The sequence below is a fragment of the Polypterus senegalus genome, chromosome 1 (genome assembly GCF_016835505.1).
Source record: "Polypterus senegalus isolate Bchr_013 chromosome 1, ASM1683550v1, whole genome shotgun sequence".
Lineage (NCBI taxonomy): Eukaryota > Metazoa > Chordata > Cladistia > Polypteriformes > Polypteridae > Polypterus > Polypterus senegalus.
In genome coordinates, this window is record NC_053154.1 from 197,767,716 (window position 1) to 197,790,902 (window position 23,187).

The 23,187-nt window shown below is 37.2% G+C and overlaps 2 protein-coding genes across 5 annotated transcripts in view; one reads left to right on the forward strand and one right to left on the reverse strand.

Moving 5' to 3' along the window:
- Positions 1 to 919: 919 nt before the first annotated feature.
- On the forward strand, positions 920 to 17,632 carry thap4 (THAP domain containing 4). 2 transcript variants are annotated; one of them, XM_039766494.1, is made up of 6 exons: positions 920 to 1,144; positions 3,855 to 4,684; positions 9,519 to 9,675; positions 16,677 to 16,786; positions 17,174 to 17,277; positions 17,359 to 17,632. In XM_039766494.1, exons 1-6 carry the CDS (start codon positions 1,068 to 1,070, stop codon positions 17,494 to 17,496), a joined length of 1,416 nt encoding a protein of 471 aa, XP_039622428.1. In that variant the 5' UTR covers positions 920 to 1,067; the 3' UTR covers positions 17,497 to 17,632. The 2 variants fall into 2 exon arrangements, with proteins under 2 accessions (XP_039622428.1, XP_039622436.1); XM_039766502.1 differs by lacking the exons at positions 920 to 1,144; positions 3,855 to 4,684 and adding an exon at positions 7,568 to 7,690.
- LOC120537514 (bcl-2-related ovarian killer protein homolog A-like) overlaps positions 17,616 to 23,187 on the reverse strand; it is a 58,114-nt gene continuing 52,542 nt past the window's right edge. For 2 of the 3 annotated variants that reach the window (XM_039766515.1, XM_039766523.1), the window contains exon 5: positions 17,616 to 19,035. In XM_039766515.1, the coding sequence (XP_039622449.1) occupies positions 18,910 to 19,035 (126 nt within the window). In that variant the 3' untranslated portion in view covers positions 17,616 to 18,909. The remainder of the gene's footprint in view (positions 19,036 to 23,187) is intronic. The other variant, XM_039766532.1, reaches the window with a different exon arrangement.

The following is a 23,187-nucleotide window of genomic DNA, read 5'->3' on the forward strand; positions in this document are numbered from 1 at the left end:
AAAAACAGGTCAAGGGACCAAATAAAATAGAGAAAATAGCAAAAGACAAGTGGAAAATGAAACAGGTTAAGAATTAAAAGCCAATGTGAAGAAGTGCGTTTTTAGGCGAGATTTGAATGTGGCGACTGAAGCGGCTTGCCTAACCACTAAGGGCAGGGAGTTCCAGAGCCTGGGTGCACAGACGGAGAAAGCCCTTTCACCACGAGCTTTAAAACGTGCCTTGGGAACGGTTAGGAGCAGCTGATCTGTGGATCTAAGAACACGAGGGGGATTGTGACAATGGAGCAAGACACTCAAATAGGCGGGGGCTAGACCGTTTAATGCCTTATAGGTTAGGATATCAAATATTTATCTTAGTATTCTAAATATTCAGAGAGCCATAATATCATGTATTCTGTGTGGCGATCGCTGCCTGCGTCACATTTAGTGCAAAATTAAGACAGTTTAAGAAGCACGTAGCGATTAACAACTTGGTCGGGGAACAATTAATACGAACAATTTAATGTACTAGTATTAGTTATGACGTGCTTTGAGAAACACTAGTAAATGAAACATTGATTTTAAGATGATGTTTACAGCGTTATGCTTTAATGACAAAATAAACTACGAGATTAAAATAGAAATTTAGAGATTAAGGTCGACATTTCGTCTTTAATCGTGATATAAACGACGAGATTAAAGTGGAATTTTCGAAAATAAAGTGGACATTTTGACTTTAATCCCGATATGGCCTTTTTCTTCACTATTTCCCTTTTTTATTCTCCGTGGCCCTAATATGCTTCCGTACATCATTATTTATTAATACAGAAAAAAAAGAATTGATCCAGCCCGCACGAGTCCCACGTCACTCAGCATCTTTGGTTTGCATTTCCGTTCAATAGCAACCTCAATCCGTTTAGCGGCCACTGAAGTGCGCATGTGCACGATGCGGCCATTTTGCCGTACGTCACCGTGCTTGGACAGTTAAACCTGACATATCCGCCATATTGACGTACGGCTGATAAGTTTATCTCACTTCTTTTTATTCTTAAAAGTTATTGAATTTCGAATGTCAGTCATTTGGCAATATGGTAATATCATGTGCCGCTGTAAACTGTACCAATAGGCAAGGAAAAGTCGACAAAGCGTCAGTTTCATTCCATAGGTAAGTGAGTCAGTAGCCTCTCAATCTGTGTTTGATCTTCTGTTTAGGTCCAGCCAAAGATTTTTGTTGACAGCATCGCGAAAAAAGGACCTCTGTAACACTGGCTGGTATCAGCGAAACGTGGCAAAGTCCAGCCATGCTATTATGTACATGCGTGGCAAAATTAATCATTTTAATCCAATATCCATGTGCCTAACTTGTTTATTTAACTCATTGGCAGCACTGCTGTAATTATTAACGACGGAAAAAAAATGACAGGGTTATCAATAGAACACTGGTTATATCGATTCGTTTCATCTTCCCCACTTTGTGTCTGACAGGTGATTTACGATTTTGAGTAGTGAAATGCTGCCTCCCATCGACTCATATGAATAACGTCTTCGATGCAGATTCTTTCGAGCCTGGAATTTAAAGGTTAAAGTCAATTATGATACCTTTTGCCATAAAATGTTAAGTTTAGAAAGCGAGTCAGCTAAAGAGACACTCTTGGTCCGTGGGGATCGCAGTTTATGTTTTTGCTATTTATTGAACCGTTTTTAATTCGACGATTTGTTCATTTTAATAATTGCCAGTTTAACATTATCAAAAATATGTATTTCCCCATTTTATCCATTGCGTGTGTGTGTTTCTTTCTTCATCCTCATTATAAATTATGTATTAATTCAGTATGTCTCATGTTAAATTTGTCTAATCTGTTTTAGAAACCGTAAAATATACACATACAGGAATTTTTTGATATGTCAAAATAAGATCAAAATCAAGCCTTCTAATTAAATGTTCTTTAATCTTGTTTTGTTTATTATAAATAATAGAAGATTATGACGCTTGTTTCAAGCGGGGACTGCTTTGATGAGGAAAGGAGTAAAATGAAGTAAGGAGAATGGAATAGGAAGGGTGATTGGGACGTTGATTGCTGGAGCAGATTTGGTTTTGTTTGGATAGAGACAGCAGGGATTTAAATTGCAATGTCAGACAAAAAACAAAATAGAGAAACTCACCAAAAGGTAACTCAGTTGTGTTTTTCTTTGACTCAACAGGTTACTGTTATCTTTTCATAATAGCAGATATAGTCTTTTAAGTGGAAAAAAAAGTGTGTGACTCCTACCAGTTTTGCAGGGCCAAGTATAGCAGCTAGTAGATGAGAATACTTCTTAATCAGGTGGGTCTGCTACTTGCAATGCTTACTACTGGGGATCTAAGCATCTGCAGTCATAATGGATGGTGAACTCTCTAGAGACATCCAGTTTTTGCCATGACTTTCTAAAAAGTAGATACAGCAGCTAGCCAGATGTAGCAGGTGAACAAGTGCTCAGCCATTACAGTATTTTGTCAGAAGATACGGGTTTTCTTCAGGAACATACATAGTTTTATTTGTAAATATGAATATAATACTTAAATATGATGTATAAATATGTTCATGCAATAAATACATGTTACTGTAACCACTTAGAAAGTACTGTATATAGGTTTATTGTTTTTTGTATTATGATCCATCCATTCATCTTTCTAAATGCTTACACAGGGCATTGTCACAGAGCATTGCCAAACTTTATTACCCTCAAACTTAAAATTTAGTACAAAACTACTGTTAGTATTATATGCCTTCTATGAACAGTACAGGTGAAAAGTTTTAGAACATCTGTTTTTGTTCAGATTTATCTGTTGAAATGCAATGAATGACCTAAAATGGTGAAAAGGTAAGTAGTAAACTACCAGAGGTTTAAATTTAAAAATTAGGTTACCAAAAACTGAAAAAAGCAAATGTCCAAATATTAAAAATGGCTCTTCTTCAGGGAACAACTAATAGGTTACAACCTGCAGATATAAAGTAAATTATGCCTTGCCAGTTGAAGCAAATAATTTGCATAGGTGTCCCAATTTCTGTTGATTAATTAAAAACGGACTGTCTGTCTTAAAGGAAAATTGGAGCAGACTGTGTTACTAAACCCTCTGAAGTACAACTACAACTCACAGCACAACAGCTTCGAGAACAACTTCAACCACAGCCTTAACTAGTGTCTTTTTAAAATGAACACCATCCCAAACATTTTGCAAGTGTACACACTTCATATAAGGCAGTTTAAAAAATTGATGGATGGATCGGTAGATGGATGTGTTATTTTTCCCCAAGCACATAGTGTACAGTCTGCTGTCATTTGTAAATTGATATGGTGTGTGTGATGGTGTGTGTATGTCCCCCAGTGGACTAATATGTTTTCTGGAGTGAGAAATTTACTTGTGCTTGTTGCTTTCTTTAGTCATAACTACAAAATTGTGACTTTAGAAAATAGAACAATTATGTTGTATTAAAATCATTAACTGTTTAATTTATAATATAAGACTTATGGCAGTGTGGTGTAGTGGTTAAAGCTTTGGACTTCAAGTTCTGAGGTTATGGGTTAAAATCCCGCTACTCACACCGTGTGACCCTGAGCAAGTCACTTGACCTGTCTGTGCTCCAATTGGTAAACCAAAATTAATGTAACCAATTGCATCATAAATGTTGTAAGTCACCTTGAATAAAGGTGTCAACCAAATATGTAAATGTAAATGATTTTTTTATTGCATCAAAATGTATTTTGCCAGCTTTTGTAGAAAACAACAAGCTCTGTGGTTTAAAATATAAGTTACGTTCAAAATGTATGTTTTAAGGTGTATAAATAAATATCAAAGTCTTCAGTCCACATTTTTAAAAATACATTCCTCATAGGTTTCCCATGAAAAATGCTGAGCGACTGACCAAATGGAAAGAGGCTGTAAGAAGGGAGAGCTGGACACCCAACAAGTACTCTTTCCTTTGCAGCAATCATTTCACGCCTGACTGTTTTGAATCCAGACATGATGACCAACATCGCCAGCTCAAGGCTACTGCTGTGCCAACTATATTTGATTTTTCTGAGAAGATCAGAAGCTCTAATCCTATGGTACGCAGGAAAGTGGTTAGTAAGAGATTAAGCCTGTCAAACGATGAGTCATCTTCAGAAGAGTCCACAAGGATTCTAGACCAAAAAGAAGTAAATAAATGGACATCTTCAAATTCAGATTCTATCCTTGATCTGAGTATTCACCCAGCAAACCATCTGCAAGAAGGAGAGTGGACAAGGGAGGTGGATGGGGACATTTTCACACCTTCTTCTTGTAGTTTAATTGGAGCTTTGCACTCTTATAGCTACACTTCAAGACTACAGCGGAAGCGGTCAGGTCCCCAGACTAAAATTACTACTGTCAGGTCTGAGCCAGAAATCTTGGTTACACCTACTAGTGCAACTGAGACAAAGACGATCAGTGTTTATATTCCAGATTTAGTCCACAGACGACTATTAAGTAAAAAGAAGGCTGCAAACAGGACTTACTCCCACATGTTTTGCTACTCGCACAAAGTCCCATCCTTCCAAGCAGAAAGGTTAATTAGTCCTCAGAGACGAATGAAAAGGAGGCGGCTACAGAGTGTGGCCCATCACATGCTGCTCAAGCTAAGAAAAATGAAGGAGCAACAGAAAAGAGGAAAAAGTAGCTTGACTCTTCATTCATCAACATATGGTCAGTGACAATGGGATGTGTTAAACATCGTATACTTATTACTAATGTAATTTGTTTTAGTTGTGCCATTTTAGTTTCTTTTACACAAAAGTGAAGAATTTTAGTCCATATTTTTTTGCAGAACTGTTACAGTTTAGAAACATTTGTAATTTTGAGGTGTGAGCTGCATGCATCCTTTTACCATTATCATGTTGCTTTACACCAGACATAAAGAAACCTATGCTGTTCACTTTGTTTAATCTGCCCACAACACATCCTTCTAGTTGGACTGGAGATCATCCAGGTGACTTGACAAATGTGTGATGCTATTTTTGTTTAGTAGTGGTTTTTGTTTTGCTACTTTCTAGTTAAGCCTTTTTTCCCAATGACTTTCTATTTGTGCAGTCCTGAACACTGAACTTTGCTGGGGCCTTTTTTCTCTACCTAATAAATCTGAAACAGAAGGAAAAAATATGTTATTTTGCTGCTTAGTGTGGCTCAGCATTTATCTGACAAAGTCTTCACATAATTTAAAAGTAAACTATTTTCTTGCAGATAATTTTGTGCTTCGGTATTGAATGAAATACTGTGGTTTTCTTACCTTTTTGAGCTTGCTTGTGTGGGCCTTTCCACAGTGTTATAGTGGGTATGAAGTATTTATTTGGTTAAATGTTTAGATGGTTGGGATTTCTCTTTATAGTTTCATTCCTGTAGATAGTGTACTGTTGAAACATACTTGCCTTTGTGTAGTTTTTTGCATTACTGTATATTTTACCAAGTGAATTTGTTTATTTTTGTGTGCGTTGTTCTAGTACATGCAGGGTTGTCTGAGAGAAACAGGCACTAACTTCAGTAAACAGAGAGATCAATCATGCAATCTTCTGGTGCCAAAAAAAATTATAGCCTGCCTAATGATCTAATAAGTGCCATCTGTTAGATACTTTGCTTAACACTTAGGCACAATTTAAGCTAGCCTTCCCAACATTAGTCTAACACTGGTACATTTTTATCATCACACGGTATCCATACATAACTTCCGTAAATGAACTGTGCAACAATCAAAAGAAATTGCTGCAGACTTAAAATATCAGTCTAGAAAAGGTTACACAGCAAATGTTCAAGGGCTTGATCAGCTTACACCTTTAAGCACACTCTTCAAATGAATAAAGATTGTGACCATAGTCAGTCTACCAGGAGTAAGTCATTTATATTTTTTATGAAGTTGCATAAATTAAAGAAGAAATCTTTCTCCTCCTGTCTAAAGTCAGTTACTGTACATACAGGGAGCCACTAGGCAAATCTGTGATTGATAGGTTGAGTATTATGGTAGAACCAAATTCTTACTGTTAATGTGAGCTTTTGCCTTATGTTTTCCAAAATATACTTGGATGATTCTTCTAGAAAGTAGTCTATGGCCAATCAAAAAATTAAAAGTTTTAATTAACATGAGCCTCCATAAAAGTTAGGAGAAAAGCATGCACTTTATTTCATAGTAAGGAGGGCATGTCCTAGATCACTTAGACCTTAAACTTTTCATTGAAATATAGTCCCCTTAATCAGTTCTATGAAGCCATGTCACATTATAAAGTTGTGGATAGCCGGATGTTATCCCGGCAGCACCAGACACAAAGAACTTGCCAGGCTTAGTTGGAAAAAATGTTCATAGGAGGGTAAGGCACACTTACTGTACATTCAACCTATGCACCTTTATTCTAGGACACTAGAGTCTGTGATTAACCTAATTTGGAGTCTTTGGAATTTTGAAGAAAAACATTACCCACAGGGAGAAGGTGTCAAGTCCATACTTACAGTGAATGGGCAAGGAATCAGAACTAAGTAAGGCAATGAGGAGGTCATACTAGTTCCCAGGGTTTTTTTTTTTTTTCTTCTTCTTTTTCTTCTTTCTAAAATGAATATGCTGGTAAAGATCCTATAGAAATATTCTTTCTGCTGAGAGTGAGGGCTTATCTTTGCAGCATCAGACACAGGACAAGAAGCAGACCCCCAAATTACAATATATTCTGGTGTTCATACTTGTGCCTGTTTCCTAGTTGCCAATTAATCTAAAGTGCACATTCTTTGGACTGAGGGGAGAAAACTATCATCCAGAGGCAAACCACCACATGTGAGAGGTGTAGACTCGAGATGACATCCAAACTTGGTACTTGAACTTAGAACACAGGATCTGTGAAGCCGCAGTGCTAATTACTGCATTACCAGTTCATAAAGAAAAGGGCTACTGTAATTTGATGTAATTCCATTGTACCCTTACCTTTTGGTAATGTGGCCGTGTTAATGTCAAAATATTGTGGTGTAATATGCCAAAACCTTGTATATACAGTACCTGGACAGGGTGCCATCACAGGGTGAATATACAACAACAAATGTAGCAACACCAGATCATCTAACCTGTACATCTTTGGACTGTGGAAGGAGACCCACACAAGCATGGGGAGAACTTGCAAAACTCTGCGTTGGGAGCACTTGTGACACAAATCCTGACCTCCATTCTGCGAGGCAGCCGCACTACCACTGCACCCTCATGCAGTATACAGTACGCAATTCTGTGTTCACTTAATGAAACCAGTTATCAATCAAATTTTATGTGTTTTGTAAATTATTAGATACATTATTAGATATATCCAAAATACGTTTGGAGTTTATTACCACTGCGTATAAACAAAAAAAATGCTACTTGATTTCACACGATACAGAATTTCAAAATACTTATTATTTGCACCTATGCCTTTCGAATATTAAAACTAGAAACAAAAAGTGTTATTTCGAGTCATATCTTTTACTTGATCTTGTTATATTGCGTCCTTGTCACCGACAGTAAGAAGGCACGGCATTAATCAAGACTGACGCATCTGACAGAAAGTATGTAAGGAAAATGAACATAACTACAAATCCCAGCATGCGTCAGGTGTAAAACAGGAAGACCAGGTTCGAAGATTTAATCTTCGATATTTCGGGAGACGACAAAAAAACAGACTATCGACATGTCTGCAGCGGTGAAAGAGAACGGTACGTTAGCCGTGTGTAGTGGTGCTCACCTGAGCGTTAGATTTTTCTTCCCAATTCTTAAGTGTCTGAGCTTACAGCTAATGCTGTCATTTTTTTCTTTTCTTTACGAAAACCTCTCGAAATTGCTGAGTCACGTGAAGGCGTTACCTTGCTAGAGTGCAGTGTTTAGTAGTATTACTGGTAAATGTAACTCCGGGAACAATTGAGTTTGCCTCATTTGCAAGAGTTTTGATTAAAGTTGGATTTTACATTATGCAAAAAACTTTGACGGTTTGTCCCTGATTAAAAGAAAGCACACTCCAGCGTGTGTCCAGTGACTATTACCAGAAACTACACCTTTTACTTGGCAGTTATTGTGTTGACAAAACATTAGTAGCATGACCAGTACATGGAAACAACAAAGTCCGCTCCGAGACAAAGCTGTACCTGACAGACCGCTTATAGTGAGAAAGATCTCAAGCCACTGTCCCAGCAGATATAAACACAATGGTTTGCTAGGCAAATATTCTAATTTATCCCAGTAAAATTTTCAATTACAGTACTATGTTTTATTTAAACAAGATTTTATAGTCTGCCAAGTCTTTCTTGTGCTATTTTTTTTTTGTTAGTGTTTTAAAAAAACAGTACATCCAGAAAGTAAAATTTAGACCCCTTTTACTTTCAGCACACTTTATTGTGTTGTAAATTTAATTTTAAATGGATAAATTGGCAATTTTTTGTCCATCAATTTACTCTTAATAGCCAATAAAGACAAAGTGAAAACATGTTTATAAACTTATTAAAATGAAAAATTGAAATTTCACATTCATATTAGCTTTGTGCACAATGGCGTTAATAACTGAAATGGAACAGCACTCTATCAGGCCTTTATGGGTAGGGTAGCTAGACGGAAGCCACTCTTGAGTAAAATGAATTTAAAGGACAGGATTTTCTGGTCTGATTAGATAAAAATGTAAGTTTTTGGACAGAACTCCAAGCACTATGTCTGGTGAAGACAAGGAAGTGCACATCCTCTGCCCAATACTATTTTTGCGTTGAAATATGGTGGTGTATCTCTGCAGCAGAGATAGGGAGACAGGTCAGAATTAAAAGAAGGATGAATGCAAAAAAATACAGTGAGGTCCTCAGAGAGCACACAACATCAGACCTTTTAACACTACAATAATCTGAAGCATACAACCAAGACAACCCTGGAGTGGCTTTGGGACAAGTCTGACTGCTTTTAAGTGACCCAGAAAAGATGAAACTTAAATTCCATAGCACATATCTGGGGAGACCCGAAGATGGCAGTTTACAAATGCTTCCCCTCTAATCTAATGGAGCTTGAGAAGATTTGCCAGGAAGACTGGGATAACCTGCCCAAGTCCAGGTGTGCAAACCTTGTAGAGACTTACCCAAGAAGACTCAAAGTTGTAAGTGAAACCACAGGGTCTTCTACAAAGTATTGAATTGTGTTTGAATACCTGCATGACTGAGAGACTCCAGTTTTTTTTTTAATATTAATAAATTTGCATACCTTTCTGAAAACGTTTTCACTTTGTCATTATGAGTTAGACTGTTGTAGAAAAACAGCAAATTTATCCATTTAAAATTAAATCTATAACACAACAAATACTGTTTCAATTGATTGTATCTGCATTCTGATTTAGTTTAGCAGGTTTTATCTCCTCTTATTACATTAATTTAAAATGAACTAAGCTTCTTAATATCGTACGTAAAATATTGAAAAGTACAGAAGATGCATCGTTCTCTCTGTTTAAACGCTGCCTCCATGTACGTAACTGTTTGAATCTCTTCTACAGTAATGTTGGCTCAATTTCCGTTTCAGCTGTCCCATTACATCCTTCAGTAAAACCTCTAGAATGGATGCTGGGGTCCTGGCAGTCAGATGAACCAGGTCATGGCTCCTTTCCCACAATTCAGCCCTTCCGTTATACAGAGTCCTTACACATCTCTCATGTTGGGCAGCCAATGCTTAACTTTTTGTGAGTATATTCTGAAATTTCATGCTTTCCCTAAGTACATTTTATTTATTCATTTTTATTTATTTTTTTAACAAATTGGGATAATTTGTTGGTCAGACTGAGAATAATAGGACTGCAAAGAAGCTTCAGAAATACATAAGTTGTCTGTATTCTTTCACTAGACAGTTTTTTAAATAAATTAATTAAGCTACTTCAATAATAGAATGAATTAAGTTCTGTTATTAAACATGCCAAGCTTAAATGTAGTGCATTTCCTTTACATCTTCATAGCTGATGTAAGGTACCTGTTGTAAGTAAAATTGTAACACAGACTAGAGATGTGAAATCTACTAATCAATGTGACTACTGTACTTATCTTTTAAATATTAGTAAGGTATCTTTGGTGTATTGGGGCACTTCAATAGGACTGACTGTTCAGTCAGAAAGTCTAATGTGGACATTCTAGACACTATCTAAACAGTGTATGTTGTCTACAGACACCTGGAAACTGTCACAGAAGCCTTGACTGTTATCATTATTGAAAAATATTGACTTAACCTGAACCTGTTTCATTATCACTGCTGTTCTACTATCCCCATCAGGTTATATCAAATTTGAAGAACTCGCGGTATACAGTATATCAATAATGCATTTAATTCTGTAATTCTCTAGTTATATGCACAATGTAAAATTTGCCCTATTAAATGACCTCTGTCTGAATGGCAAATCAGCTTTTATTGTGGACTTTGTTGTGAGGTGTAATATTTATTTTCTGTGCCTGACAGAAACTTGGCATCTATCTAATGACCATTTTGAACTGAATATGGCTGTTCCATCCCACTACTGTTATCTGGAAAAGCCACTTCTTACCGGTCGTGGGGTTTGTGTTGCCATTATATATTCTTCTAAGTTTAGGATCAAGAAAGTTTCTGCTCACAGTGAGCACTTGGCTCTATTGATTTCCAGCTAAGGCCTCTGCCGATGTTACTTGTTTATTGTTCTCCAAAATCTGTTTTGTTTGTAAAACTCACCGATTTGCTCATCTCGCTCTTCTTGGTATCCTGCTGTGCTACTGCTTGGTGGTTTTAATATACTTGTGGACTCTGGTAATTCTTTTTTATATGTGTGATTTTCTTCATTTTCTTTAGTGCTTCGATCTTAATCAGCATGTAAACTGTCCTACACATGCTAAAGACGACACACTCAACCTTGTGTGTACCTTTGATATTACTCCTGCTTATTTATATGGTATTGATTTGCAGGTGCCCTCCATAACGTTTGGGACAAAGACACATTTTTCCATGATTTACCTATCTGATCCACAGTTTAAAATTACAAATCAAACTATTCAGACATGATTAAAGTAGACATTGCAGACTTATTTAAGGGTACTTGCATACATTACAGTCACACCATGTAGAAATGACAACACTTTTCGATATGGTCCCTCCATTTCAGGGCACCATAATGTTGGGGACAATTTGTGTCACAGGTGTATGTGATTTATTCTGGTTTGTCTTATTGCTTCATTGCTTGGTTGCTCATGTAACTGTCTACAAGGAATATGTTGCCCTCTAAAAACAAGCACTACAGAGGGTGTATTTTATATTCTGCGTGGTCAGTACAATGCCAGAATGTTTTTTCTACTGTTAATAGGCTCGCTAATTCTCCTTTAACCGCCTCATTGATCTGATTTATTCAGAGTTTCAAAATGGTTCAATTGTTCTGTCAAAATTTTGCCCATCTTCTACCTTAATTGAAAACTGCTTATCTGGTCTCCCTTTGTTGGACAATTTTGCGGTGCATAAGCATATCATGACCGCTAGGCCCACTGCCTGTATCTTGAATCCCATACCTTCTTCTTCTTTGGTTAAGGCTGCTTTGCCTTTCTTCCTTCTATGTATTGCCATTATTATTAACACATCTGTTTCTACTGTACTGGTTTCTTCCAGTTTTAAGATGGCTGTTATTACACTAGTCCTTAAGAAACCATGACCTGGCACAGAAAACTTTAAAAACTATCATCCTAGTTCCAATCTTCCATTCTTTAGTCAACATGCTGTTGTGGGTCATTTGAAAGATCATCTTGTCTCCAACGAACTGTTTGAGTAACTTTAGTGCCAACCACAGTACAGAGACTGCACTTGTCAGCGTGATCAATGGTTGCAGCAGATGGTAGTCTTTAAGAGTAGTCCCCTACTCTTTATTATTTATATGATCCCTCATGATGCCAATATTAAACAACGTCTGTGGTTTCTCTGTCATGCTAATGGCACACAGGTTTACTGTATTTACATATGAAAACATTACCTCCTGCTGCATTGGTTATCTCTTTGGCTGATATAAAACACAGGCTGTCTGAAAAGTTATTCAGACTAAATTGTGAAAAAAACTGAGGCTTTAATTATTTCATCAATAGGTACTTAAAAAAAATGGACAATTTTATTACAGGTGAAAAATTGTGGTGTTATTTTTGATTCCACACTCTACTTTGAACTACATATTAATATTACCAAAGCAGGGTTTTTTCCATCTTCAGCAAATCTCCAGGCGGCATCCTTTTTTTAGATAATGCAGTGGAGACCCTTATCCAGACTTTTGACACCTAACACCTAACTTGATTATTGCAATGTAGTGTTGTGTGGCATCTCTGCGTGGAGCCTAAACAGACTACCGTATTTCCAGAATTCAGTGGCAAGGGTTGTTACACTATTAAAACTTTGGAGTATTGCTTACAAGTATTGTCAAATCCATACAGCACAGCACCTGTGTTACCACACTTGATGTTTGGTAGGGTCTGCTGTCATTTTGTGGATCTTTTCCAGGCCATTTTCAGGCCTCTTCTGCTTTGGGACATTCTATACATGTTAGAGAAAGCCGTGGATAAACAAAATATGACACTACAAACTGGAGGCATATTTATTTGCTACATACATTATATTACAGTGAATGATTTGGAGCTGACAGTTATTTCCATTTCACATTTAAACCTTACCTTACAAGCAGCTTACATACATTGCAGCAAAAACAGGAACAGAATTGTAGTAATAGAGTTTTAGTGTAAACACTCAAAACCAACAATAATAATAATCATACCACAAAAGATTATAGATTGAGGGGCATTTTGCATCAAAGCATATCAAAATGTAAATATCTGCTGAATGCCGCAAATTCATTGCTAACTGCATGAGGGTGCAGAAATGAAATGAAGGCTATATACTGTAGGATGCTATACGAGTAAGCTGAAAAAAAACTAAAGTTTAGCCCTGTGTCTCACTTGGATTTTAGATGCAAGCTAAAAACCAAAAAATGAATCCTCTTGTATTATTAGGGAGAAAAAAACACTCTTTGACTGTTCTGCTTTGAACAACATCTAGTGAGGAAATCTTGTCACCCATCCTGGGGAGGTACAAACACAGGTTCATTAGTTTTACCATTTTCTTATTGGGCCTAATGCTGGTCTGGTTAAGTTGTGTTTTGCCATTCATTACAAAGCAGAAAAAGGGGTTTTGGCTAAATACTGTACATTTATTTTAACATTAAAATGCTGAGAACACTTTATTTTCATTTACACTGTAGCCAGTTCTTCTATCCATCCCACATGTAGCATTCATCTTAGGTAAACATACCCCTTATTTATTGTCCTTAAATGTAATGCATACAAGAAGAGTTTTGTAACAACTTACACGAGTGTCTGCAAATGTCTGTTAGTGTCTGCTTAAACAAAGTGAGTTGCTAATGAAGTCATTTAATTCTGCTGAGATAAATTATCAAGTAGTCATGAAAGGGTCCTGAACAGTTGTTGTCATCAAGGTCATTTGCTAAAATGGTATCACATTCATTCTGACTATCATACAAAGGAATTCAGATCATGCTTTTGTATAATCTTATTGAATTTTCCATTTGCCTACCCTGTTGTGGTATAGTGGCAGCAGGCTAAATAGGCCAGGCCAGGCTAGGTTTCTATATTCTAAGCAACAATCTCCAGTTGCCTCTTGTGAGTTCTTAGAACATCTGAAAGTCGAGTGTGAGCCCTTGGGGGTCCTTCCCGTTTTCCCATTCTCAAACCATGGATATACCAGAGAAAAATGATGTTGGCTAATATGCGCTTTTCATGACAGTGGGAATGCTAGGCATAGCCAATAACAAAAGCTGCTTAAGGAAAATTTTAAAAGTAAGTTTATTCCCAGAAGGCCAGGGACCTACTTGATTAAAAAACATGAAAAACAAAAAAGGAAAAAAGGAAGGTACACAAATGTTCCCCAGACAGAACCGTCACATAAAATTATCCAGCAGAAGAACAACTGTTTTAAATGCACCCCTACAGTCATATAGCAGCCCTACAAATGAAAATGCAGCATACAAAAGTCAAAGGAGGGGTGAAAGCTGAGCACAAGGGCCATGGCTGGCATCAGCATCCAGAGTTCTTTGAACAACTCATGAGTGCCCTGAAGAGACATTTTTATTAGATGCCCAAAGTGCATCATGCACCTCCTCAGTTTACAAACTAGATTCCAAAAAAGTTGGGACACTAAACAAATTGTGAATAAAAACTGAATGCAATGATGTGGAGATGGCAAATGTCAATATTTTATTTGTAATAGAACGTAGATGACAGATCAAACGTTTAATCCAAGTAAATGTATCATTTTAAAGGAAAAATATGTTGATTCAAAATTTCACGGTGTCAACAAATCCCAAAAAAGTTGGGACAAGTAGCAATAAGAGGCTGGAAAAAGTAAATTTGAGCATAACGAAGAGCTGGAAGACCAATAAACACTAATTAGGTCAACTGGCAACATGATTGGGTATAAAAAGAGCTTCTCAGAGTGGCAGTGTCTCTCAGAAGCCAAGATGGGTAGAGGATCATCAATTCCCACAATGTTGCGCAGAAAGCTAGTGGAGCAATATCAGAAAGGTGTTACCCAGCGAAAAACTGCAAAGACTTTGCATCTATCATCATCAGCTGTGCATAACATCATCCGAAGATTCAGAGAATCTGGAACAATCTCTGTGCGTAAGGGTCAAGGCCGTAAAACCATACTGGATGCCCGTGATCTCCGGGCCCTTAAACGACACTGCACCACAAACAGGAATGCTACTGTAAAGGAAATCACAGAATGGGCTCAGGAATACTTCCAGAAACCATTGTCAGTGAACACAATCCACCGTGCCATCCGCCGTTGCCAGCTGAAACTCTACAGTGCAAAGAAGAAGCCATTTCTAAGCAAGATCCACAAGCTCAGGCGTTGTCACTGGGCCAGGGATCATTTAAAATGGAGTGTGGCAAAATGGAAGACTGTTCTGTGGTCAGGCGAGTCACGATTCAAGTTCTTTTGGAGATCTGGGACGCCATGTCATCCGGACCAAAGAGGACAAGGACAGCCCAAGTTGTTATCAACGCTCAGTTCAGAAGCCTGCATCTCTGATGGTATGGGGTTGCATGAGTGCGTGTGGCATGGGCAGCTTGCATGTCTGGAAAGGCACCATCAATGCAGAAAAATATATTCAGGTTCTAGAACGACATACTGTATGCTCCCATCCAGACGTCATCTCTTTCAGGGAAGACCCTGCATTTTTCAACAAGATAATGCCAGACCACATTCTGCATCAATCACAACATCATGGCTGCGTAGGAGAAGGATCCGGGTACTGAAATGGCCAGTCTGCAGTCCAGATCTTTCACCTATAGAGAACATTTGGCGCATCATAAAGAGGAAGGTGCGACAAAGAAGGCCCAAGACGATTGAACAGTTAGAGGCCTGTATTAGACAAGAATGGGAGAGCATTCCTATTTCTAAACTTGAGAAACTGGTCTCCTCGGTCCCCAGACGTCTGTTGAGTGTTGTAAGAAGAAGGGGAGATGCCACACAGTGGTGAAAATGGCCTTGTACCAACTTTTTTGGGATTTGTTGACACCATGAAATTCTGAATCAACATATTTTTCCCTTAAAATGATACATTTTCTCAGTTTAAACTTTTGTTCCGTGATTTATGTTCTATTCTGAATAAAATATTAGAAGTTGGCACCTCCACATCATTGCATTCAGTTTTTATTCACGATTTGTATAGTGTCCCAACTTTTTTGGAATCTGGTTTGTAAAATCATGGCACCTCAATTCAAAAAGTCATCAAGATTATTAATGTTCTGTGCAGGTTACTAAGTGTATAGACTTCATTTCAAACACTTGCATCTTTAATCTCATTCTTTCCAAAACTGCCAACAGTTAAAGGCCATAGATTTTTTGATTTAATATACTGTAATAATCCCCCAGGGGAAGTTGTCTTTTTGCAGAACCAGATGGTGATAATTCCAGTTCAAATAGAGTTTTCAATTAGAGGTTCATTTGTGACTAGGGTCACATTTCACCACTTCCATCTGATGCAACAAATGCCAATACTGAATTTAATCAATGGTCAGTCTCACACTCTTTCTTATCCTCTCAACCAGCAGAAGACCCCAAAGTATTTAAGATCATTCAAGGTACTTAAGCTGGAAGACTTTGGAGCAAGAGATAATGACTTTAATTCTGAGTACACCAGAGGGTGCCTATGAGCACATTTAGGTGAGATTCAAGGATGAACATCAAATGCAAATAGCAGAAGTGTAAACACCATGGCTTGAAGCACTCTTGGCAGACTTGAACTAACCACACAATTTTGGATGTAAGCTGGGCTGTGGAATTAAAGGGACTGAATAATACATAACAACAAATTCATATTGTTGTAGTCTGCAAAACATTATGAGGTCCATTGCAATGAGCGTTTTTCATTGCTATATAATACATATAGACGGGATAGGTAAACTACCTCAATTCTTGTAATATCAATGGAGGGATACAGATTTCTTGCAGTATTTTTGGCCATGACAAAATCAACATTCTTCCTGAATGCAAGGTTAAACAATTTGACAAATCTTAAATCTCAGATTCCCTCCAAGTACATAATTACATAATGAATTTGGAGGAGTACCAAATTAAGCCTAAGTGAAAGACTATTTTGTGCTCAATTTTGCCTTTCAGATTCACTTCCTTTAATGCTGAGACAAAGAAGCCACTGCATAGAGAATGTGGGTTTATACGAATGGAGCCCAAGAGCAATAAGGTGGCATTCATTATTGCTCATAACCTAGGTAACGGCATGCCTTTGAAGAAACTAACATCTTGCTTGCTATGTGCTGGTCATAAAACTTATTTCCCATTGAATTATGAATTTATTATTAATTTGTTTCAGATATCATACTGAATATACAGATTTGAATATGTGTATTTGGGTGAATTCTTGCATCTTGTGGATCATGTGACAATGTCTGTATTGTATGTAAATGTTCCAGCCAATTGGTGTCTTTGATTTTAAAAAAGTTTGGCCCAGTAGAAAACAGTATCCTTACCATTTACTTTGTTTATTTTTCTCCCATACATACTTGCCTTTATCTTTACATACTACCATGTTGCTAAATATTAAAACAGCTAAAGCAGTGGCATTCATGATGTCTTTCTTGTGTTTTCAATGTTTCAAGGCTTAGTTGAAATTGAGGAAGGCAATCTGAATGGCCGAGAATTAAAACTACAGTCTACAGCTCTGTCTCGTATATCATTTGCAAAGCAGCCATACGTTCAAGAGGTACTGTATGTGGTCAGCTGATATACTTCTTAAGTAAATGCAGATCATTTAAATTATGGTAAACATTTTTTTTTTATTCAGATAACAAGAACTTTCAGACTTATGGAAGATGGTCGATTGGAGCAGGAGCTATTCATGGCGACAGACAACCAGCCTCTCAATCAGCACTTGCACATCTACTACAAGAAGCTTCAAATACAGCAAGATTCTTCTTCATAGGCCAGTTGTTTATCAGTGATGGACATTAATGGATTTTGCTCTGTATAATTAGGTATATCAGCACATTGTAATGAAAATAAATATTATTTTTCACCTGAATTCTTATGTAGAAATAAACATTCTATAAAATACTGTACACCAGAGCTTTTCATTTCTGTTTACAATAACAGCAACATCCATCCATTTTCTAACTCAGTCACAGAGTTGTGAGGTGCCACTGCCTATCCGAGCAACATCTGGCAAAACATTGTTAACCAGTTTACAGTATGACAGGGCACACTTGCCAAAAACCAACACTGACTCGTGCTGGCTCAGTTTAGCTTGTGGTAACTGGAAGGAAATAACCATCCAGATATGGAGCCATGATTCTCACCCAACACCCCAGAGCTGTGAGAGTGCACCAGTAACCACTGTGTGATCATACAGTAAGTATACTGTTAGAAAGATAATTGGTTCAGCACCTTGACATTTGGCACTAGTTTGACTTTATGTAGTTCCCAGGTTTTGCCACAGAGTGTCACAAACGTGCCAGCATACAAAGGGCATTTTTACATTTCTTTTTCTGAACTTGTTTTTCTCATTATAATTCCAGGGTTATAAAGGGAATTTTGTTTGTCTCTGGAATTATGCATTTCTAAATGCTTGGCGCAAAATTATATTAATATGGGAGAGGTAGAATTTGTACTGGGTAATATCTATTTCGTTGTTAGCATCAAATATAACAAATTGGCAATTTTTAAAAATTAAATAATAAAATTGCATCAATGTATAAAAAAATTTGAATTAAATTATTTCTCTATAACTGTTTAATTAAATGCTACCAAATGTATCTATTAAGCAGAAATTGACAGCATATGTATAAAAGAAGTAAAACAAACATAAATGTATGGTTTCTTTGGCAATATGTAAACTCATTTTTCTGAGCTAAACAAAACCGTGTGAATTATAAGGTAGATGTTATGTTGTACTGTGTTTTGGTCATTACTGGAAGCTTGCCTGATGAAGGAGCCTTAGCTGCCTCGAAAAGCTTGCATTTGTAATCTATTTAGTTAGCCAGTAAAAGGTGTCATTTCACCCTACGTTCTCCTGGAAGCTTCTGTGAAACTTCATGCACTAAGTGCAAAGCTTAACTTAGTGGCATTTTGAGTGCACTAAAGTAAAAAAGGACTGGTCAAATGTCTCAGTGCAATCAATAATTGCTTTTAAAGGTTAGAATAATCCCAAACAACATTTGAAGGTTTCCTGGAGTCATCAAGAGCTTTTTGAACAGTCTGAATGTCTTCAGCTATTAATGTTTTCCTTTTATGATCCCAGTGACAGATCAGAGCTTCTCAGTCTGCATTTGTTCCAAAAGCCTCTGGCTGATGAATTTTCCTTCCACACAGGAAAGCACTGCTTCTTTAGTGCTGGGATTCAGCGTTCTCGGAGGAGGTAGAGCACCAGTGCCTTCACAAAGTGCCCACAGGTATATACCGTGGACACTAACCAGTGGGACTGGAAACTGGGGTCGTTGTTGACTACGCATTGCTTGATATCTGCCTGGAAAGAAAAGACATTGCTTACTATTTGCTAATTTGGCTATAATTAAATAATTATCCACAGTCAAAACAACATAGTGGAATGAATATAAATAAAAACAAACAGCAAGGGCACTTTAGAACTGTTTTTCTCCAGGGCTTGGAAACTTCTTTGCAGGAGGATCTTGTTTGCCTGCATTCCTGTTGAGCCCATAATTAAGTGATTCTTGTCAATAACTGAAGAGATTTGCAAACACCTTTTATCACTAGCTTACCAACATGGCTTGTAAAACGGTTCACTGTCACTTAAACATTAAATACCTTTGGCTAGTTAATTTGTGTGAAATAACATTCTTTAAAGCCTTTACTGTTTCAGGTATAATACGTTTAGAATTTTGTTTGATTTTTCCACTTTCTTTAATGTGGAAAAATTGCTTACTGTTTCCTGTTTTAAACATTTCAACATTTGTACTCCATATTTACCGAAAATTACTACATTCAGCTGGATCACCTTTACCACCTTTTTTGAAAAAGTGGCTCGTGTCCTCATGTGACTTTCTCTTTTTCAGGACTATTGAGGTTCTGTTCCCTAAGCTTGTCAGAGTAAAAGGTAATCTTCAGAATGCTTTGGTTGTTCTTTTCTACACAGCTTCTAATGCTACTATGTCCACGGTGTGACCAGAATTGCCCTCAGCTATCTATAATGGGCACCATTCTCACAGTATTGAGTTTGAAGTAACATCCCTTCATTTATATTGCATTATCTTAACAATGAAACCTAATAGGAAGGTAAATCAAAAAGCAAAGGTAATTTGAAAAAGCTGACACAACATAACACATTCATGACAGATTACTGGTAGTTCAAACACACACAGCACTTTACTTTGACATTTATCTAGTTAAAGCTGAGGTCAAATGAACGTGGATGCTCTGCTGTGGGATTGCACCATTGTTGAACAATGCTATGAAATGAGATTTCTTTGGTCAGAGGGAGTGAAACTTGCTGAAATTCACAGAAGAATGTTGGTTCAGTATAAGGGGTGAAGACAGCATGACTCAAAGAAAAGTTTATGAATGTTTCTAGAAAGATTTCAATCAGGAAGATCAAATGTACCCAATGAAGCTTGATCTGGTCGAACCATCAATAACTTGAACACAAGCCTACACTGATATGGCAAATGCCTTCATCAGAGAAGACCAACGGATTAAGTCGTTTATTGTTGCTACACAATTTGGATATCAGCTATGGACCTTCACATGCAAGATGATTTGGGGTACCCTAAAGGTTGTGCAAGATGGGTAGCCAAACAGCTTACTGATCTGCACAAGCAAACAAACTTTGATGAATCTCAGCCGGTTTCACTCCCTCTGCCCAAAGAAATCTCATTATAGTGTGAGCAATCCTGCAGTGAAGCATCCATGTTCATTTGATGCTGGCTTCAACTAGACTACTTGCAGAGAAGTGCACTGTGTGTTTGATTTACCCATAAACCACCAGGAATATGATGTGCTGAGTCAGCTTCTACCCATTGCGGTTACTTTTTGATTTACCTGGCTACTTCTGCACATTACCTTTAGTATGTGCATGATATGTCAACATAAATCCCTAAATCCATTTGAATTTGTATCTTGCACATCAGCATTAACTATCTTGTATTTCTAAAAAATTATCCATTTATCTGCATGAAGTAGTTTACAGTTCCATCCATCCATCGATTTTTGACCCACTTCATTCTAAGCAGGGACATGGGGAAGCTGGAGCCTATCCCAGCAAGAGGGTGCCAGTCAACGCATACATAAACACACACACACTAGTGACAATTTTAGTTTGCACTTGTGTACCCTAAAATGTATTTTCTGTGTATTGACACAGTTATGAAAAGTTTGAGTTATTTTTGCTGATTCTTCAGTATTTGCTGATCTTGTATTTAATTTTGGTTCCATCTAAATACATAAAAAGTGTAATCTGAGTGTGTGACATTATGTAAATTGCAAAAGATAATCATGGCATGATCTCAGTGCAACTGCAATCTACAATAATTTGATACTTTGTTGTATTCAACTGTATCCTTGGATTGTTGTCATCAGAAATGAGTAACTTTTAGTGTAACTCCTAAGAAGAGACTTCATATACTAGGATAATCCTTTCATCCATTTTTTTAATCATTTTAATCCAATTTATATACATGCACCAATTTTGTTTTTGTATCCCAAATGCAATATTGGTTGGAAATTTTTTATGTGTACATTTTCGTGTCAGACTTTCTTCTTCAATGACTAGATACAGGCTGGTATAATCCGTTCCTTTTTACTCTAATCCCACAGTCTTCTTACCCTCTTTCCTCATATATCAGTTCCTTCCCAATACACATACTAGTCGTGTCTCAAGTTATTTTAAAGTTTGAGGAGTGACCCCTTGAGACAATCATATGAGACCAGAAATGCCCCCTAAGGCTTAAGTTTGTTTTGCTCCCAAAAATCAGCATGTACACAATTTAAAGTGGGCTGATATAGTAAGGAATTTTATTAGCAACATATGCTAACAGGAAATTGGGCTTGGAACACAATACCTAACAAAGAACTGCACCATGTTTAGTCCCATTAGACTGTCCAAGGCTTTAAGGAACTCAATTCATTTATAAGTCCCAAAGCATACAACCCAGAGGGGTAGCCGCCAATGTCTGTGTTCATGGTAACCATGAGTTTTGAGGAGAATTTAGCTGTTAAGATACAGGAGTAGGACTTTGTTTAAAATGACTAAGTTGTGTTTGAAGAGAACATTTTTTATACAGGAAATTTGCAGTTTCTCTGATAACATTTTTGAGACTAACTAAAAGAAGCACATGCTTCCTGAATTGAAAATTGAACTATGATGTTGTACAAGTAGGCTGCCTGCTTGGCATATGTATATGCATGTAATAGGATTTGGGATTTTTTTTTTCTTTTATGAAAATATAAAGCCAGTGTGTAATTGCAGGAAGTTTAGAAGTAGAATGATTACTCAAAAAGTAAGATAGAACTGTCAAGGTATTAATGACCTGTGTTTGTTTTGCCTAATTTTTTGCAATGAAACCTACACTCGCCTCTGGAGCAGTGTTCAATTTTTTATGGATAATAAGTAAGCACTAAAGCTACTGAGGCAGACAGCAAGGGTGGTCATTGAGAAAATCTAGCCCCCAAGTGCATAAGCCCGACAACAGCTTTATCTAATACAGCATCAGGGGAGCAGGAGTCTATTTCTGTATCAAAAGGCAACAAACAGGAAACAACCATTGACCAAGCCACTAGATCCCAGGGCAAACACATACCCACTCTTGCTGACATCATGCCAGTTTAATCTAGCCAATTAACATCAATGTCTTTGAACAGGGGGAGGAAACCACAATCCCTGGGGAAACCAAATGGGAGAGCACACAAATTTTACTCTGAAACCAGTGCTAGGCTTTTGTAGAATGGAGTAAACTCAAAAAATTATACATATTATTTAGAAAACTGTACTTTGTTTTATGAGCTGTATATTTAAGTAATAACTTGAAGTTGTAAAAGGTAAATAGTATGGTAGAGGATTTTTGGCATATTAAAACAACTGAAATGTAATCATTTTAAGTTCTACCTTAGCACAACTTGCCTCTTCTATACTGTACATTCTGTCCCTGCAACAGCTAGACTTTTCCATGCATGTGTTTTTTTACCTTCCAGCAGGTCATATCTACATTAGCAGACAAGCTGAAAATACCTATAAAGATAAATCTAAATGTGCTTTTAATTAGTTGCTTTATATATTCTAAGTTTTAGTTATGACCGAATCTACAGGCAGATTGGATTACACAACAGTGGATAATCAGTTTCCATCCCATTCATATGTAAGAGTTAAGGCCATGTCATAGTAGATTAATTTTCCAGTAAAATTTCAGTCACAGCTTTCATTTTCTTAACAAATCAGAGGCATTCAGCAGCACACTCAGTTGAAGATCGGTCACCTAGTCTGACATACCCAGTGACTCACTGCAGCTAGTCCACTACTTGCCCCAACAAAATCATTTTGGTTTTTATTTTATCTTCGGTTGTAGGGGCACGCTCCTTGTGCATGAGAGCTGTCAACTAATGAATGTTCATAATGTTAATCCTTTATACACTTGTTCTGTCAGTTAGTATGCCACTGGCTGTGAGAAAT

Excerpts from the sequence above, each read along its gene's own strand:
- thap4 (XM_039766494.1), top strand. The coding sequence starts at position 1,068 with ATGGTAATATCATGTGCCGCTGTAAACTGTACCAATAGGCAAGGAAAA. Across the intron at positions 9,676-16,676 it reads CAGCCAATGCTTAACTTTTT|ATTCACTTCCTTTAATGCTG; the intron begins GTGAGTATATTC and ends TTTGCCTTTCAG. Across the intron at positions 16,787-17,173 it reads CATTATTGCTCATAACCTAG|GCTTAGTTGAAATTGAGGAA; the intron begins GTAACGGCATGC and ends CAATGTTTCAAG.